Below are 20,361 nucleotides of genomic sequence, written 5' to 3'. Positions count from 1 at the left end.
TTTATTTGTCTTAAAGAGAAAAAGCAACACCATCGGCGTGATACTGCAGTCAGCAGATCCATCTCTCACGCCTCTCTCTCTTGTCTGCCACACCTGCCTACAGCAATGTTCCGTACACAGTTCCTCTTCTGAGCATCTGAGACTGAGGAACACTGCACTAACGAACCGGGTCACACCAGTGGCTCTTCAACCTTTTCATCTTAGGATCCAAAAGATCGTTTCAGTGTGTCCGCGAGACCCGACTACCCGCACACTCCCAGCACGCCGGAACCGATGAACCTTGAGTCGGACAAATCCGGTGCCCACAGACGGTTCCGGGTGTTCTGGCCATCATCGCCAACCGGTTCGTGACCCAATTTCAGATACCGACCCCGTAGTTCAACAAACGGCTGACATAAGACATTTAAAATGTCTCCCAGAAGCCAAGCTGAGGCCTGGACTATACGCGTCCCACCGAGGCCTCCTCCGTGCATCACCCCCCCATGCACCTCGACGCCGTTGAAGACGGACCATAACAATACATAACCAGAGACAGCTTTACATGCAAATAGCAGCATTCTGCCTCAACGCGTCTGTGAAATCCCTGTATAGCGTCGGGTCGCAAGCACATTGTTTTACGGCAAAGAAATATGTGCTATGGTATACCGTGGCTTAATTCCCTCGCCCCGTCCTCTGTGTTTATTCCCACATTGGGAGAGAGAGCGCTTCCCATGCACCGAGGGCCCCCCCCCCCACCCCTGAATTATCATGCTTCTCTAATTCCTGGAAAGACGCCCTTGTTTACCATGAAAGGCTCACACCATCTCCATGTTTTTCAGACATGCATAAGAAGGCCTGAATAGACTAATGAACAGTCAGGTGGCACTCAGGACGTGCTCCAGCACCACGGCCCCCATCACCACCACCACCACCCTCCCATTCCCATCACACACACACACACACACACATACTCTTGCGCACACATTAAAAGACACGGGGGCCAAGGCAGGGGCCCGGGTGATCCGTGCGACAGGCTAATGTCTCAGGCATCTGCTCATGTCTGGTCTGGGGGGGCCGGTTCCCACCCTGCCCCCCAGACCCAGGACAGCCCACAGCACCCCAGCTCACACAATGGTGGGAAAGCACACTTTTTAGAAGGGGGAGGGGGGGTACTATTGAGGAGGGGGGAGTGGGGGTAGGGGGAAAGGGGGATAGGGAGTAGGGGGGGTTGGAGAAATAGTGAGAGTTGGGCTGAATGAGAGACCGAGTGAGGGAGAGAGAGAGTCAGAGACAGAGAGAGAGGGAGGGAGGGGGAGAGAAAGAGGCAGAGAGAGAGAGAGAGAGAGAGAGAGAGAGAGAGAGAGAGAGAGAGAGAGAGAGAGAGAGAGAGAGAGAGAGAGAGAGAGAGAGAGAGAGGGAGAGAGGGGTGGAGAGTGGGTCTGAATGATAATGTGGAAGCAGCTGCAAATGTTGGTCCTAAACACACACACACATGCTCGTGTGTGTTTGTGTGTGTGTGTGTGGTGTGTGGTAATCTGTGTGGACATGAAAGGTGTTAATTGTCTGAAATGCAGAGAGGCGTTTCTGTGCTTATCAGTAACACCCAGTCGAGTCTTAATCCTTGTTTCTGTAAACCGTCGTGGAAAATAATAATTCTGGACAACATTTCTATGAAGACCGAATTTGGCGTGTGTTCTCAGGAGGATTTATTTTGGGGGTGACGGATATTTAGCCTGCATACAATAATCAATAATACTGTGATCAGATAAACAATTATAAATATAAGACGTCACGACCTGATAAAGAAAATCCCACCATGCTTTTCTAAATGATAGAGCTAGATATATGTCTATAGACTATTTTTGCATGTAAAATTAGTCTTTGATATTCGTTTTGCAGCCGGAAATCAGGCACACAATTGAAACTGGATTGTGTCACAAAAATGAAATGCATATGTTATATTTAACGCCTTAATTTCCCCTTGAGAATGAATAAAGTACCTATCTATCTCTCTCTCTCTTCTCTCTCTCTCTCTCTCTCTCTCTCTCTCTCTCTCTCTCTCTCTCTCTCTCTCTCTCTCTCTCTCTATATATATATATATATATATATATGTCTCACGCTCTCTCTCTCTATCTATCTATATATTGTACACAATACAGAGTTACGCCTATAGTAACATAGCTAGCTATTGCCATACCAAAGTACACACTGAAAGGTGAATTTCTGTACGATTTGCGAACATGCCAAGCACTGCATCGAATTGCCTTCCACAACAGGGGTCATTAAAGCATGGGACCTTAGCCTCCAATATGGTGGATGTACAAATGTTACATCCACCATGCTCTATTATGTAGGCTACTTGCTATGGGAAAGGTGCCATCTAGGACGTTGATGGTTAGGGTTATATCTTATGGATCCATTATATATACATAACATACATCATACATTATATAATTGTACCACTCTCTGTCTAACTCTCAGCCCCCCAAACCAGTTTGAAGACTGGATAGAAGAGATTACCTTACTTCGGGAGAACATAATGGACTGGACATTTTCATCTCCAGCCCCTTAAACAGGCGGTCAAATCCGCCTGACGCACACGTTCTAGAGGACCTGGCTTTGGAACATACTACCGTCCTCTTCCCGCACTGCCAGCTCCCTCCCCCCATCCTCACCCATCTCGTCCCCCATCCTCACCCATCCCCTCCCCACGCCTTAAATCACCCAAACTGTTAATTATTACCAGCGGAGAGAGAGGGAGGGAGAGAGAGAGAGAGAGAGAGAGAGAGAGAGAGAGAGAGAGAGAGAGAGAGAGAGAGAGAGAGAGAGAGAGAGAGGCCATGTGTGACTGCAAATGAAATGGAAAGAGCCCCAACACCCACCCCCCCACACACACATACACACACACACACACACACACACACACACACACACACACACACACACACACACACACACACACACACACACAGACACAGACACACACAGACAGACACACACACACACACACACACACACACACACACACACACACACACACACACACACACACACACACACACACACACACACACACACACACACACACACACACACACACACACACACACACACACCCTCGCGCCGGGTACCCAACAGACGTGGGCCATGATGCAACGCACCTCGTGTGTGCCAGCCCAGCCATCTTGGCTGCCACGGCAACCCTCTCCCAAGATGGCTTCTCCCGTTGGTCCGCAGGGAACCGGGGGCCAGCTCGGGCCGGGGGGGGGTGGGGGGTGGGTGTCTTTGTCCGTCTGTTGGCACGGTGGACCGCGTGGCCCGGTGGCGGCACAGATGCTGCGCTGCCGTGACGCCGTGACGCCGTGACGCCGTGATGCTGCGATGCCGTGATGCTGAGAGGCGGTTGAGGGCTGAAAAAGGGCGGGAAGGATTTCGTCCTCCGATGCCTCTTCTTCTTCTTCTTCTTCTTCCTCACTACCGTGTTGGTTCATCCCTCGCTCTGAGGGCTCTGCTGTGGCCATGGGAGGCTGAAGGCCTGGAGGAGCTGGAGGAGGAGACGGAGCGATGAACGCTGAGGGTGAAGACTCGTTTTGACCATGTGCGGTTGTGCATCTGTTTCTGTTTCTGTGTGTGTGTGTGCGTGACGGTGTGTGTGTGTGCGTGTGTGTGTGTGTGTGTGTGTGTGTGTGTGTGTGTGTGTGTGTGTGTGTGTGTGTGTGTGTGTGTGTGTGTGTGTGTGTGTGTGTGTGTGTGTGTGTGTGTGTGTGTGTGTGTGTGTGTGTGTGCATGCATGCGTGTGTGTGTGTGTGGGGGGGAGTGTGTAGGGAAGGCACGCAACATCTAGACATATCGAAACAATAAAAACACACAACATAATTCCTCTTCATAAAGTACAAGAGAAGGTGGGCATCCATTTGCTTGTCCTGTTTAGATATTTTAACAAGACACATGCGTTGCATTGCACCATCCCGGGGTAAAGACCACCCAACAACACCCTAGCTCTGTTCATATATATTCAGTGTCTTCCTCTGAATTAAAGCAATTAGCCTCCGTACGCAGAGGCTGCAGAAGCTAGTTAACTGGGTGAATGGAAACTCATCTCTTTACTTTAGCCCTCCTCACTCTCCCCAATCAGGACCGCATTCTCTGGCCCCCAGGAGAACCAAGGCCGCTGAGTGCCCTGTTGTAGGGTTCAGACCCTGTCTCTGGGCTCTGCCCCTGAGTCCCACCATTGAAACGAGACACAATGCATCGGGGAGAACGCCTCGCACAACCGGCGACGACTATAAATGAAGGCGCCGAGTGTTTTTCTTAACCCTGAGTGTCTGAGCTCCTTCAGCAACCACTCAGCAGTTTGTGTTGTAAAGGCCCATCGTGGAGGTGCTTAATCTCAGTTTTTTTTCCACTTCTACTCGTATTATATACCTTAAAAAACAGATATTTAAGTCAACCATCTTTGACAAAAAACGTGGGCTAATTGGTTGCTTTTTTTTTAAAGATAATATTTGTGTGTGTTAATTTGTTAACAAATGATTTCACAATACTAAAATAGAGAAGCGAGGTGATAAAATGAATTCTCTCCCTCGTTGACAAGCAGTCCGCGCGCTCTTTTTCCTCCCAGCGGGGCGCCTGTTTAATATTCAGCACCACGTGCTCCCCGCGTGGGCCGCCGTCCTCAACGGGTACCGCCAAAATAAGGGCCTGTAGCTTCTCTGGTGTTAGCCTGTATCACGACGGACAGGCTGTCACTTCTGCATACGTTTAAAACCAGAGAACCAGTCGACATTAACAGACGCTACAAAAAGGGCTCAACTATCCCCACTTACATTCCCTGTAACAACCACGATTATGTCAACACAATTATTAAGTTGAAATCTTTTGAAAAAAGGCATGGAATTAATCAGCCAGACCTTCAATTAACTATTGCTAACAATTAAGTATTGTTAATTGAAGGCTTCGATCGACTTCATTTGAGTCAGAATTACAAGGAGTAGGGTTATAACTGCAGGCCTGTAGTGTGGTCTATGCTGCTTACCTTTTGGAGACAGCATCAATCCTCTTGCAGTCTGTAGACGTCAGTAATGGAAGTCATTTCTACTTTCGGTTATCTAGCTTTATGACAGGGATTTAAAACTCATACAGCTAGATAACCAAAGACAGAAACAGACTTCCTGTCGTGCGAGGGACGTGACACGTTTCCACCTCGCTGTTCTGCGTCATCTGCGAAAAAGGTTTTTAAAAAACATATTCGTATATTATTATTATTATTATTACTATTATCATTATCATTATTATTATTATTATTATTATTATCATTATTATTATTATTATTATTATTATTATTATTATTATTATTATTATTATTATTATTATTATTACTATTATTATTATGTAGCATGTGTCCTGTTCGTACTGAGGGAAATGTATTTGACATTGTCCTACTGGCTCATAAGCAGTATAGGACACAGCCTGCTAAAATGGCTTACAGGCATAGCAGTGTGTGCCTCGTGTATTTTAAATACCCTGAAGCCTCAATATGCAAATAATTCAGTCTGTTCTTAATAAATACACATTGGCCTTTGCAGCATAATATGTATCTTTACTATCTTTGCATTTCAGGACCCAAGTGGCCGTCAAGGCCTCTCTCACATCCACACGACATACTGCTGCCATACATGTTCTTAAATAATTAATAAGGTTATATCACATTAATATAAATCAGAAAAATAATACATTTATAAGTAGGCCAAAAATAAACAAGCATGAGCTAATTTTACTCAACCTATGGAAAAATATAATGTTGTAGGCCTATCGTACGACTGCATGGTCCACGTGAGTCCTTATTCCCCTAAACGCATTACAATATCCTGTATTCATGATATGGCAACATGCAATGCCGATGGCTAAAATAAGATAAATATTAATAACAATAAAAAGCCCTAACACACAGCCTGCAAGGCGTAAAGTGTCCCTACCCATAGCGTGACATTAACTATAGACTATTACTGATTCATTCAAATTACAATTCACTCACTGAAATACACAGAAACGGCAAAGTCCTATATCAACAACGGAGCATAAACCGTGTTTATTAACCATAAACCAAAGAAAAACGCGTTATGCTTTAGAAGAATGCACGCAACTTAAAGCCTCGGTTGAGTGGTCTCAGAGGGCTGTCAGAAGGACCCTGCCCGCTGACGAAGGCGCTCTGCTGGGCCTGCAGGAGACACCGTTCAGAGTCCCCCTACTCTGGAGACACTAAATGTGGACCGAATTGGATTTCGGCAAAGGCCAATTATAATTCACTATTTAAGTTTCCTTATAAGCAGGCTACCCCCCTCTCCCAGGGCAACACATAACGACTACTTTTAATGAGAGTTGCAAATGGCCTATTTCTAGAACTAGGTCTGATCCTCGGCACATTCCCACCCATGGGCTGTTTCCAAACCTAATTCCTGCTCATCTAAATAGGTCGTAAGGCTGCATCCCGTGCATAATTCATGTTATAGCATGCAAAACACTTCAGACTACAGTGAAACCAAACCGAACGTGCAAGAGATCCCCGGATATCTATTCATACACATATTACACGCACGCCTTTCCTCATCCAAAAACCCATGCAGGCAGTGAACTCCTGAATTGTATACCTGGTGGTAGTGACAGCCATATGGCCTGCATCTCCGTCGTGAGACGCATGGGTTGCACACACATACACATGAAATACAGCATGTTATCCCAATTCCTGATCCAAAAGAAATGCTTCGGGAGAGATGCTGAAGGCATGTATGACCGTACCTGATTTCGATCCTGCCGCGCAGAAACGACAGACACTTATTGCATCCTTAGGTGCGGGCAGCTCCTCTTCCATGATGGGGTCCCTCTCTGTGTTCAGCTCCTCACTCGGATAAGTCCTGCTCGCGAGTCATCTCTTCCCCTCGGCTCTCTCTCTCCTCCTCGCCGCGCGCAGGCTGGTGACACCTCGCCTGCAGTGACGTCAAGCGAGTAGCAGGTCACCGTGGGACCAATGGCAGGGGTCTGAGGCGAGGGGCTCGTGTGTGTGTGTGTGTGTGTGTGTGTGTGTGTGTGTGTGTGTGTGTGTGTGTGTGTGTGTGTGTGTGTGTGTGTGTGTGTGTGTGTGTGTGTGTGTGTGTGTGTGTGTGTGTGTGTGTGTGTGTGTGTGTGTGTGTGTGTGTGCACCATCCTCCTCCTTAATGGGACCATGCATGGGCTCCCAGAGTGAGCGTGGATCAACATATGTGCTGCACATCCATTGTTCAACCGTCGTTCAGACGCAAACCCTTGGAAATTAGACTGATTAAAAGTTATTCTCAGGATGATTACAGGCCACCGCTCGAGGGGTATAGTGACAGGGAGGGGGCTGTGACGGATATTAAGTATGATTTATATCTAAGGTGATTAAGAACCTATGGATAATATATATTCGATCACAGATTATCTTAATGCTTATCTTATCTTAGTACAGAATCATAGGCTGCAAAAATGGCCTATTACAAATAGGCTTATTTTAACAAGAAAATGCATTAGCAAATATAGATGAATGAAGATTGAAAAACAGAATCCTTTCTTTAAATAAATTCATACATTCTATCCGTCTATCCGTCTATCTGCAGGGGTCATTGTGATTTTTTTTAAACGATTTATTTAACCAAGTAAATCCCAATCCTTAAAATAAGAATACTAATTTTCGGCAAAAAAAAATGACCAGACGAATTAAGGAAAAATATTCTTTAATAGTAAAAGGAATAGTTCCGAACTATAGTCAGCTCACTGTAATTGCAATATGTAGTTTGTTTTCAGCATTTATAAATGTGGTAAGGAGGAGGGCCAGTTATTTATATAAGCTGCAAACATGAACATCTTTATCCATACCTTATCCGTAGCATTCAAGGCAGAGCATAATTAGGCAAAAAAAATAGGCGTTACAATTTTGAAAAGTTTAATCTGTGCTGTCTCCGTATGTTCGTTCATTCTACAGATCTAACAAACAAGTTATCTTCTGGGAGGGGGGGGGGGTTGAGGGATGTAAATAGGCTAAATTAATCGACCTATAATAATTTTCCTTAAAGACAATTCTCGCTATCATTATAAACATCAAACATATTAAAACAGTACACACACACATACAGTAAGTCCAAATAACTCCCTTGGCCGAGGCCATGCAGAAACACGGCCATGTGACACTGACCCCTAGGAACCAAACGCTCACACAATCAACGGACCAGACGCTCGTTGATGGCGCCCTCTACTGGAGGTAAGAGGAAACATAGACAACGGGCCAGCGGCTCGTTGATTGCGCCCTCTACCGAAGGAAAGAGAAAACAGCAGACGACGGGTCAGCCGCTCGTTGATGGAGCCCTCTACTGGAGGAGAGAAGGAACAGCGGAAAGGCCTCCTTCAGTTGGTAAACATAAAGAATACTGTAATAATAATAATAATAATAATAATAATAATAATAATAATAATAATAATAATAATAATAATAATAGTAATAATAATAATAATAATAAAGTAGCAATCATAGGATCTAATGGCCAGCCAGTGCATGGTCCACATATTTGACGTGGTATACAGTTATAATGCAAGTTATGGCAGTAATTTGTTCAGAGCTGTAGTAAACGTAATTGAAATGTGTATATATTATATATATATATATATATATATATATAGAGGAAAAGAAGCGACCGCGGCAGGACTCGAACCTGCAATCTTCTGATTCGAAGTCAGACGCCTTATCCATTAGGCCACGCGGCCGGTGAGAATAAAGTAATATCGACAATCTAAATAAAATCAAGATCAATACGTTCGGTTTTACTAGTGAAATTGTTTAACAGACTTTAGAAACCAGTGGACATGTATTTCTTAATAAGGTTTTAATTAGGTCGTCAAAGGGAAGTGAATCCTCCACGCCGCTCGGGGCGCTCCGCTGCGCACGCCTACTACGTCACTTCCGCCACCACACGCCCGGTATGTATGAAGCCTTCACAACAACAACGCCACGCTTCTGTTATCTTTACGTTATCATGTCACGAATATAAATTTTTCATTAATACTGTGTGGTGACATTAAATAGGTAATTTAAATGAGCAAAATGCCAGTCTTTCGTAGTGTGTTTTATGTATGTGCTCACAAGTTCACAACAACACCACGTTTCTATGATCTTGACTTTATTCAAACAACAATATAATAGTTTCGTTATAGCTATGTTGTTATATTACATACGAAATGGGCCACATTCCTGTCTATCATAAGGTGCATTTTGCATGTGCATATGTGCATGTGCCTTATCTTCCCAGCTAATGTTTTGGTTTTTATTTGTGTTTTCCTCAGGATACCCAGCACAACAAGAGCCGATGCTGCGCACGGCTCTCTGCTCCCCGCGAAGCTCTCTCAAGTCAGTCCGGCGGCGGACGGCATGGCTTCGTTCCCTCCACTCCTCCCGGGCACCTCGGGTCCAAGGTCAGCAGGTCCCAGACGCCCGCGTGAACCCCCTGAACATCCAGATGCTGTCTAAGAACCTCCATGATCAAATCTTCCGAGGCCTGGGGCCGGAGTACGAGGAGGAGCACGTTGAGAAGAGCATACGTCACCTCCAGAGGCACGAGCTGTGGGGCAAGGAGACCTCCTCTCTGGGCGAGGTGGAGCTGGCGCTGCCCGCCATGTACGGCCAGGACATCGACCAGCACTTCCGGGTCCTGGCCCAGAAACAGAGCCTCCCCTACCTGGAGGCAGCCAGCCTGCTGAGCCGGGGCCCGCTCCCCGCCATGCCCCAGGAGTGGGCCTGGGATCCAGGCTGGACCTGCTACGGTGCGGACGGGGGCGTGCAGCGAGTGGACTTCCCCGACGAGCTGGCGCTGGTGTTTGACGTGGAAGTGTGCATGACAGAGGGTCAATGCCCCACGCTGGCGGTGGCTGCCTCTCCCACGGCCTGGTGAGCACTGGGACTAACGAGCATAGGACAGTGACGTACTGCGTAATGTACACGATATGAGTAGTAGTGATGTAAGGGATACATAGGTAGACAGTTTAGGTTGTGTGTGTGTGTGTGTGTTCAGCCCTGAATGCCTATAAGCTAAGCCACAGAGCCACTGAATACATGAAGTACACTGAGAGCATAATGTCACCCTGGATGCTGCCACTGCCAGGTACTCCTGGTGCAGTAAGCGGCTGATCGAGGAGCGGTACTCCTGGTCCAGCCAGCTGATCCTGTCCGACCTCATCCCTCTGGAGACCAGCGCCAACTCGGTGCGACCGCACGGCGGTCAGTGGAAGGAGAGGCTGGTGGTGGGCCACAACGTCAGCTTCGACCGCGCCTACATCAAGGAGCAGTACCTGCTGAAGGTGAGCCTCCACACAGCTCTCTGCATCATACTCTTAAAGTCATTTATTAAAAGGAATTCAGTCAGATCCATGACATCAAGGAGCAGCGAGGAGCAGACTGCAGGTATTGGTTTCTTTATCTCAAACCTTCAGCTGGGAGTCATACAGCTGAAAGTGTCTGACTCCCAGCTGTGTCTCTGAATATAGTGTGTGTCAGTGAAAGAGTCATGAACTGTGCCTCATATACATTATATGTATATACACACACATGTATGTATATGTGTGTTTATATATATATATGTTTGTATATTTATGCATACATACATACATACATACATACATACATACATACATACATACATACATGCGTAAATACTTGCATACACATACACTGTGTTTCTTTTGAACACTTACATTTTGTCATTTAGCAGACACTTTTATCCACTTACCCGTGAGGCTCAGAATTGTCATGTAATCAAAACTGGCCAAGCTACAAGATGCGTACTAGTGTGCAGAACAACCTTGTCTAAACCAACAACAGCAACTGGAGAGATCGCAGAATAGACCAGGTGGGTCCTCCTCTACGTGTCTCTGCAGGGTTCCCAGATGCGGTTCCTTGACACCATGAGTCTGCACATGGCCGTCTCGGGTCTGACGGGCTTCCAGCGCACGCTGTGGATGGCCAACAAGCTGGGCAAGAAGCGTGGCCTGCAGGAGGTGAAGGACCACATGAAGAAAGTGGGATGGAAGAAGAAAGAGCCAGGGGTGAGTGTCTCTTACACGTTGGTTTTCAGGGTTATGGTCAGGGTTAGACTCAGGGGTGATTTTAGTACATCCTCAAGGTTTTTAGCAAATACAAATAGTGAACCAAAAGATTATATGGCAGGTTATTTGTCTCTACATGTATATTTGTGTGTGTGTGTGTGTGTGTGTGTGTGTGTGTGTGTGTGTGTGTGTGTGTGTGTGTGTGTGTGTGTGTGTGTGTGTGTGTGTGTGTGTGTGTGTGTGTGTGTGTGTGTGTGTGTGTGTGTGTGTGTGTGTGTACTGTGTACACAGATCGGGTCATGGGACTGGGTGAAAATCAGCAGCCTCAACAACCTGGCGGATGTGCACGCGCTGTACGTGGGCGGGCCTCCCCTGCAGAAGGAGGCAAGGGAGACGTTTGTAAAGGGCAGCATTGCCGACGTCAGGAACAACTTCCAGGTGATACGCCCCCTAGTTGACGTTCTGCCTCACTACATTTCTTTAATCACACTTGAATGAGTCGATAAGGACATTCTAGCCTGTGTTTTTTTTTTTTTTTTAAATCTAACCTTAAATATTATGAGAGCTCTATTATGTCTATACTGTTTAATTGTATGTATTTATTCATACAGGTTAATGATTGAGGCTGCTGTTAAGTTATTACCGTCATGATCCGAGATTGAAAATAGTTATTCATTGATACAATTATCAGCAACTATCTTTCCTTCATTTCAGCCTTTCAAACAGTTGATTTTTAAACTGGTTTTTGGTGCCACCTACAGGAGCTGATGCAGTACTGCGCGATGGATGTCCAAGCCACTCATGAGGTGTTCACTGAGCAGCTGCCCCTCTTCATGGAGAGGTGATGACCGTTAATGCGTGTGGATTTTTATCACCTGTGACCATACCTATCTTCCTTCATCACATTCTATGAAGCTTATGATGGAGTTAGTCAGAAACTGTGACATTAATCAATGTCATACTCGGAGAGTTTGTTGTTTGTTGTTCATGTTAGCGAAGTGAATAAAAATAGATCAAAATACCCCAAAAACAACTGCATGTTTTTTTTTATTAAGAAACTAAGAATTGTAATGAACAAAATACACAAATCTAAAAGGTAAAATGTGCGACGGTTAACCAGCTCCAGACATCGATTCAACGCGCTGATCCAATCGTCTGGTTCCAGGTGCCCTCACCCGGTGACGTTTGCGGGGATGCTGGAGATGGGCGGGAGCTACCTGCCTGTCAATCAGAACTGGGGGCGGTACCTGGAGGACTCCCAGGAGACCTACGAGGAGCTCCAGCGGGAGATGAAGACCTCCCTGATGAACCTGGCCGACGACGCCTGTCAGCTGCTGCACGGCGACCGGTAGGCCCGGCGACCGGTAGTCACGGCGACCGGTAGGCACGGCGACCGGTAGGCACGGCGACCGGTAGGCACGGCGACCGGTAGGCACGGCGACCGGTAGGCACGGCGACCGGGGGCTAGGAAGCACCAGTAAAGGAGCTAGGAGGCACCAGACTAGGAGCTAGAAGCTAGGAAACAACAAACCAGGTGCTAGGAGCTAGGAAACACCAGACCAGGAGCTAGGAAGCACAACAGTAAGAGCTAGGAGGCACCACATCCATTGAACACATTGTGTGATGACGTCATAGCGGTCTGCCCCCCCCCAGGTATAAGGAGGACCCCTGGCTCTGGGATCTGGAGTGGGACGTTCAGGAGTTCAAGCTGAAGAAGGTTCCAGTCCGCAAGAAGAAGGTCCCACCCCCTAACGGAGGGGTGGTCACGCCCACGTCCACTCCTCTACCGGAGCACCAGGAAGGTGGGACACGCCACGCCCATACATGGCCGCAAGGCCTCTTCCTTTGCTGGATCCTATCAGATGTATCTGTGGAATGATGCACTCACACACTTTGTGTGTTAGTGTGTGAGTGTGTGTAGGTACATGTTCAATGTACATCTATCTGGTAGGAGATTAACGTAAAAAGGTGATTTTCACCTTCTTTAGCAGACGCTTTTATCATAAAAAAGGATTTACAAGGGAGACTGAGAACAAGGAAAGCATCTCATCAAAAATGTGAATATTTATTTAGATAATATTAGTAGTAGTGTGAACAGTTACAGAGCAGATATGTCCCACATCAATACATCCTTCGTTTGGAGGCCTTCAGTCCCAAAGCGACGGGTTCTACGCTGCTCTGAGTGACACTGGATCCAAGTTAGAATCCATTGCTAAAGTGTGGTGTGTTCCCCCCCCCCCAGACCCGGGCCCCCCCTCTGAAGATGACCTAGCCAGGCCCTGTCCCAGCAGGCTGGCTGTGGAGAGGGTCAATGCCGCCACGGTGGGCCGAATGCCCAAGAGACGACAGCACCTGCCCGGACACCCAGGGTGAGACACTCCTCCCAACACCCCCACTTCCTCCAACCGGGAATGTCTGCAGTGCATGATCATTTCATGGGTGAATTGAGCTACCGGTCTGGTCCACGCCCCCCATGGTGCCGTCGCTGACCCCCGGTCCGCCGCGCCCCCCCAGGTGGTACCGCAAGCTGTGTGAGAAGATGTCTTCTGGGCCGGGCGAGGAGGACGTGGAGGGGGACGACGACTGGTGCCCCGGCCCCCGGCTGCTCAGCCTCCAGATGAGGGTCACCCCCAAGCTGATGGGCCTGACCTGGGACGGCTTCCCCCTGCACTACACGGACCGCCACGGCTGGGGCTACCTGGTGCCCGGCCGCAGGGACAACCTGGGGGCCCCCCTCAGGGAGGAGGAGGAGGAAGAGGAGGAGGAAGGACCACGCTGTCCCCACAGGTAGGGGGGAGGGGGGAGTGTGTGTGGGTATGTGTGGATGGGTGGGTGGGTCGGTCGTCTTCGTTCAAATTAAGTGTTTATTAATGCCAGACGGGAACTTCTGGTGTCACAGCACAGGTGGAGGTGTGTGTGTGTGTGTGTGTTTGTGAAAATTAAGTGTTAATTTTAAAGTGTCACAGCAGAAAGTGGAGGACAGCTGTAGTAATGAAAAAAGAAAAACAAGAAAATGTAATATATAAAACACACACACACACACACACACAGACACACAGGTGTCTGTGTAATATTCACGTTTACATTCAAATTATATTTATATTATAATGTGTGTAGATGTCCAAGCTAACGCGACTCTGCCCTCTGATTGGCTTGCTGCGGTGTCCGTCAGAGCGATCGAGGAGGTGTACCGAGAGTCCTGTGAGCAGAAAGGGAAGGAGCAGCCTCAGTACACAGAGGCCGGCCCCTCTGATGACCTCATGCTGACGGACACCACCGTCTGGCAGAAGGTACAACAGCTCAGGCAACATGGAAATAACATGAATATCATACTAATGAATGTATTGGTATTAGCTAGGACTGATCCCAGAGGGGGAATTCGGGTGAATCTTTATGTATTGATTTATATATGAACACTCTGGCGGTCCCACTGGGGAATATACAGTGTGCGAAATAAATATAATGTATAACGAATACAAATAAATATGTCCTTTATTTTGCCGCTGGAAGTTTCCTGTGTTTCTGGTTGATCTTTTCATACTAACATGGAGTCTCCATTCTGTATTCATTTTCTCTGCCGTCACCGTTTCCTTCCCAGGATGATGCGTGTGGTTGACGTTTTCTTGAATGTGTCCGAACTGTCTCCAGGTGGAAGAGCTGAGCCGTCAAGACAGGAGGATGGAGGAACAGGAGACGATGGAAACCAAAGACCAGGTGGGTCTCTGACTCTACGTCTGTATTGCTCGGACTACTCTGATGCAGCACTGAGTAGGCTTACTATTAAAGTTTGTATTTATATATCTCCCGACGGTAGCAGCTCAGGGGGTAGAGCGGGTTGGCTGGTAATCGGAAGGTTGCTGGTTTGATCCCCGGATCCGCCTTGCTGAGTCTCGAGGTGTCCTTGAGCAAGGCACCTCACCCTAAATGCTCTGTGCAGAGAGGTGTGGCGTCCCATGTATGGATAAGCTATAGAAAGGAACCATGATGGTAACCCACCCACCATTACGAGGAGACGCGACTTCCTTTCCTTCTTCTTTTCATATTCATGTTTACATTCATATTATATTATATTATTAGTACTACACATATTTCATATTTAGGATGTTACATATTTGTCTTCATTATGTTTTATATTATATCCTGTTCAGTTGTTTGTCATATTCTTGTATCCTGCATCTCTGGACCAATACAAAATGCAGGTTCCTTGTATATATAAACTTGCTAGGCAATAAAATGGTTGATTCTGATATTGCGTGAATTATGATATCAATCAAAATTCCACTTATATCACATTTGCTGCATGTTTTTTTCTGGCATTGCTTGTTTATTCCAAATTAGTCTAAAAAACTCCCAAACAATTCCCCACAATGGTGTATTTACATTTCCTGTTGTTCAGCGTAAACCTGCAGGTCCCAAAGACGTGAGTGGCTGCCACTATCACCATGGAAACGGGCCTCATGACGACGTCAACATACCGGGCTGTTGGTTTTTCAAGCTGCCCCACAAGGTTCAGAACCCCATTTTCCCACAATGCTTCAATTGCACCGGCGTCTTTGTAAAGAAGGACACGCATTTAAAGCAGTGTCTGTTTTGTGTTCAAGGATGGGAACGACAATAACGTGGGAAGTCCGTTTTCCAAGGACTTCCTGTCCAAGATGGAGGACGGCACGCTGCGGGCAGGAAGAGGCGGGACCAACGCCACGCGGGCCCTGGAGATCAACAAGATGATCTCCTTCTGGAGGAACGCTCATAAACGCATCAGGTAAAGACCTGGTGTACCTCAAACAAAGAACAAGTTGGCGTGTTCACATACGCTGTTCGGTTGATGAATGGTGAATGGACTTCTTTTTCCACAGCGCTTTTCTAACCAGTGGCCACTCAACACGCTTTACATCAAAAAACATTCAACATTCACCCTAAGCCTCAAACACACACATGTACACACACTGACGGCACTGTAAACTGTGCAAGGCGAGGTGAGGCGTCTTACCCAGGGACACCTCGACACTCTGGGGATCGAACTAGCAACCTTCCGGTTACCAGTCAACCCGCTCTGCCCCCTGAGCCACATGACCAAAGGCCTCCACACAGAAGAGCTCAAGCATCAGCCCAAACACTTTCACCCTACTCCCGTGTTAACCAGTAAGCACCTCCTCACCTGAAGGGGAGCTAAAGCGCACCCCAGAGTTCTGTCTTGTATGTCGGATGTGTAACCTGTTGCTTTCCCTCCGTAGCTCACAGAAAGTCGTCTTGCTGCGGAAGGGAGAACTTCCTCGCACCGTGAGCAGGTGGGGCCAAGATAATGTTTCCTTTCTTGCTTGTGTTCTCTGAATGCACATTAAGAGCCTGAATGCTTTCACACCAAAGCCCTATTTGCGCTGGACTTCTTTTCTCAAAAGTTTGTGGCACAGATATGGATTCCATGTTTCCTGAAGTAATACTTCCAGCACTTTGTACCTGGTCCATCCATAAAGCATCGACGGCTTATCAGAACTGTGTCTCATTCCTCCCAAGACACAAAGACTTTAATGAAGAGGGGAAGTACGGAGCCATCCTACCCCAGGTGGTTACCGCGGGAACGGTGACTCGCAGAGCGGTGGAACCCACCTGGCTCACGGCCAGCAACGCCCGGGTAAGGACCAGGAAGTACAGGCAACAATGTCCTCCGTGATGGGACCTGTGGGGAGACCACTGACGGATTGGTCACCCCAAATAAATCTGGGCCTTGATAGGATTTGAAGTCATCGATCGAAGTCTAGACGGTGTGGACTTGGGTAAACGTGTCGGCTTAATAGCACAGGAGGTAGAGCCGTTGTCTTGTAACCGAACGGTTGCTAATTCGATCCCCAGCTCCCCCTAGCTAGAGTGTTGATGTGTCCCTGAGCAAGACACTTGACCCTAACTGCTCCTGACGAGCTGGCTCTCGCCTTGCATGGTTGACTATACCGTCGGTGTGTCAATGTGTGTATTGTCCGATGTCAGTCGCTTTGGATAAAAGTGTCTGCTAAATGCCCCAATTGAAAACACAGAAACACTATAGCACACACACTGTCTAAATGTATGTACTTCCTTGCATTATCTTCAGACAGTTAGATGTAATGAAATGTTTTGGTTTATAATTCCTCCCCAGCACTTGTGTTAATCTGTGCTGCTTTCTGCACTCCTTCTGTCTCTTTCTCTCCGTCTCTTTATCTCTCTCTCTCTCTCTCTCTCTCTCTCTCTCTCTCTCTCTCTCTCTCTCTCTCTCTCTCTCTCTCTCTCTCTCTCTCTCTCTCTCTCTCTCTCTCTCTCTCTCTCTCTCTCTCTCTCTCTCTCTCTCTCTCTCTCTCTCTCTCTCTCTCTCTCTCTCTCTCTCTCTCTTGTCTGTCTGTCTGTCTGTCTGTGTGGGGTCTCTCTCGGCCCCCCAGCGGGACCGGGTGGGCAGTGAGCTGAAGGCCATGGTGCAGGCACCCCCTGGGTACCACCTGGTGGGGGCGGACGTGGACTCCCAGGAGCTGTGGATCGCTGCCATCCTGGGGGAGGCCCACTTCGCTGGCATGCACGGTACAGGACACAAGCTCAATGTGTGAACCCCCAAGTGTATCATTAGTCACATGCTATATATGAGCTTGTCTAAAAGGCATTCAGGATGTGTATACACATATACGTATACGTTGGCATTGCTCGGACTGGGCGTCCGAAGCTAAAGCCCTGAATGTTAATTAATCTGTCAGATCATCCCTCGAAAATACTGAGGGTGAGAGTGAGTGAGGGAGAGTGAGGGAGAGAGAGAGGGAGGGAGGGAGTGGGTGAGGCTAAGGGAGAGTGGGAGAGGATGAGAGTGAGAGGGTGAGAGTGAGGGAGAGAAAGAAAGAGGGAGAGTGGGTGAGGGTAGGAGTGAGAGAAAGAGAGAAAGAGAGAGAGCGAGAGAGAATATCATCGTCTACCTCTGGCCGTGTTCCCAGGCTGCACGGCGTTCGGCTGGATGACCCTGCAGGGGAGGAAGAGCCAGGGCACCGACCTGCACAGCCGCACGGCCGACACGGTGGGCATCAGCCGCGAGCACGCCAAGGTCTTCAACTACGGCCGCATCTACGGCGCCGGCCAGCCGTTCGCCGAGAGGCTGCTGATGCAGTTTAACCACCGCCTCAGCCAGGAGGACGCCTCGGCCAAGGCGAGGCAGATGTACTCGCTGACCAAGGGGATACGCAGGTAAGAGGCGGTGGGAGGAGACTTGATTCAGGGCGTGGTCCCAGAGTCCCTTGTTCAGAACATTACGGTTCTGAGTTGAAATGATGCGAGTGATCATGACTCCTAGTGTTTGTGTGTGTGGCGTTCCTGTGTTGTGACCGAGTAATTGTTTGGGCCAGGTACCATCTCTCGCAGGACGGGGAGTGGCTGGTGAATGAGATGGACATAGAGGTGGAGAGAGAGGAGGACGGGAGCGTGTCCCTGGAGGAGCTCAGACGCATCTCCAAGCTGGCCGCCCAGAGGTGAGAGCTCCTCTATCGTATCAATCTATCGTCTATAGACCGGACCGCTAACACCAGGAGCACACTAATGCTCACTACTCATGGAGGGCTTATAAGAATCCCAGCTCATCAACTCTGAGTCGGTGTGTGAGTCAGTTTGTCATAGAAAACCATCTAGGAGATCATTCTTGGAAACGGTTCGGAAAAGGGCAGGCACACACATTCTTGGCAGGTGATTGGATGAGTCATCTGTCCATCACGTAGATCCCGTAGTGCCTCATTGGATGCCGATTGGTCCGAAACACTGTTGTTCGGCCACAAGCGTATACGGTAACGTTGAATCCTTGCAAGGTGGAGCCGAACCTGAACTTGCGCATTCCCCTCTCCCCTCCTCAGCTCCCGGCGCAGGAGGTGGGACCTGGTGGGCCAGCGGCTGTGGTCCGGGGGCACGGAGTCGGAGATGTTCAACAAGCTGGAGAGCATCGCCCACTCGGCCCAGCCGGCCACGCCCGTCCTGGGCTGCAGGATCAGCCGAGCGCTGGAGCCCCGCGTGGTGGAGGACGAGGTGAGGGGGCCGGGCCTCTGAGTCTGAAGGGGGGGCCGGGCCGGGCCTCAGAGTCTGAAGGGGGGGGCCGGGCCTCAGAGTCTGAAGTCTGAGTCCTGACAATGAGGCGGCTGTAGATTCAGGTTCTGCAGCGACCAGGCTCGAGAGGAATTGAAACTGGGGCAGTTGAGGGTACGATTCATAAAGGATGACTTGTGGTAAATGGTAAATCACTTGTTACAAAATTCAACAAATCAGTGTTTTTTTTAGATTTTTGAAAAATTCTGTATTTCTTTTGTTGTGAGTATAAAACATCCCCGATCGTTAATCCACAACCCTTAGCCCGTACTGAGGGAGGGTTACTCGCCTCAAAGGGGGGAGATTATGCCACCAGGTGGGAGTTAGATAATCTTCCTTTACCTGTGTTTTAGTGACTTCACAAGTAGGCATGTCCACCTAGATGTATGCTGGATAGACCAGCCTACCCAGTGGATTGTAGCAAATGTTGCTTATCTATCCGTCATACATCGAGGTGGACTCTCCCACTTGTTAGACGTCACTAAAACACAGGAAAAGGCAGATTATCAAATGTACACCTTGTGGCATGATGTCACCCCTTTAAGATAAGTGTCTTCCGTGTTTCTCGGCCCATAATAACCCTCCTGCTTCTGTGTCTGTTTCGGCGTGTGCGTATGTGTGTAGTTCATGACCAGCAGGGTGAACTGGGTGGTGCAGAGCTCGGCGGTGGACTACCTCCACCTGATGCTGGTGGCCATGCGCTGGCTGTTCGAGGAGTACGACATCGACGGCCGCTTCTGCATCAGCATCCACGACGAGGTGCGCTACCTGGTCCGCAGCGAGGACCGCTACCGCGCCGCGCTCGCCCTGCAGATCACCAACCTGCTCACCAGGTAGGCTGCTGAGGTACACACCAACCTGCTCACCAGGTAGGCTACTGAGGTACACACCAACCTGCTCACTAGGTAGGCTACTGAGGTACACACCAACCTGCTCACCAGGTAGGCTACTGAGGTACACACCAACCTGCTCACCAGGTAGGCTACTGATACACACCAACCTGCTCACCAGGTAGGCTACTGAGGTACACACCAACCTGCTCACCAGGTAGGCTACTGAGGTACACACCAACCTGCTCACCAGGTAGGCTACTGAGGTACACACCAACCTGCTCTAACAAGGGACACTAGCCTGCTAACAGGGAATGCTGTCCTGATGTGGTGATGATTCAATGGTGAAAAGATTCACTCTGTGTGGAGTGGTGGT

General features: G+C 48.4%; 1 protein-coding gene and 1 non-coding gene across 3 annotated transcripts in view; one reads left to right on the top strand and one right to left on the bottom strand.

Moving 5' to 3' along the window:
- Positions 1-8,678: 8,678 nt before the first annotated feature.
- trnar-ucg (transfer RNA arginine (anticodon UCG)) lies at positions 8,679-8,751 on the bottom strand. Its single transcript has one exon. It is a non-coding gene; the product is annotated as a tRNA-Arg (tRNA).
- A 156-nt stretch (positions 8,752-8,907) lies between these two features.
- The window catches only part of polg (polymerase (DNA directed), gamma), a 13,116-nt gene continuing 1,662 nt past the window's right edge, over positions 8,908-20,361 (top strand). Inside the window, exons 1-21 of one of the 2 annotated variants that reach the window (XM_056599473.1) lie at positions 8,908-8,964; positions 9,328-9,928; positions 10,143-10,338; positions 10,915-11,082; positions 11,374-11,520; positions 11,844-11,923; positions 12,248-12,430; positions 12,736-12,884; positions 13,325-13,451; positions 13,597-13,869; positions 14,255-14,372; positions 14,731-14,796; positions 15,479-15,589; positions 15,684-15,844; positions 16,317-16,370; positions 16,597-16,714; positions 17,490-17,625; positions 18,027-18,273; positions 18,432-18,554; positions 18,930-19,098; positions 19,780-19,988. In XM_056599473.1, coding sequence (XP_056455448.1) covers positions 9,351-9,928; positions 10,143-10,338; positions 10,915-11,082; positions 11,374-11,520; positions 11,844-11,923; positions 12,248-12,430; positions 12,736-12,884; positions 13,325-13,451; positions 13,597-13,869; positions 14,255-14,372; positions 14,731-14,796; positions 15,479-15,589; positions 15,684-15,844; positions 16,317-16,370; positions 16,597-16,714; positions 17,490-17,625; positions 18,027-18,273; positions 18,432-18,554; positions 18,930-19,098; positions 19,780-19,988 — 3,413 coding nt within the window. In that variant the 5' untranslated portion in view covers positions 8,908-8,964; positions 9,328-9,350. The other variant, XM_056599472.1, reaches the window with a different exon arrangement.

Source organism: Gadus chalcogrammus, chromosome 9 (genome assembly GCF_026213295.1).
Source record: "Gadus chalcogrammus isolate NIFS_2021 chromosome 9, NIFS_Gcha_1.0, whole genome shotgun sequence".
Taxonomy (NCBI): Eukaryota; Metazoa; Chordata; class Actinopteri; order Gadiformes; family Gadidae; genus Gadus; species Gadus chalcogrammus.
The sequence above is the reverse complement of the archived record's forward strand: the minus strand, read 5'-3'. Positions and strand labels throughout refer to the sequence as shown.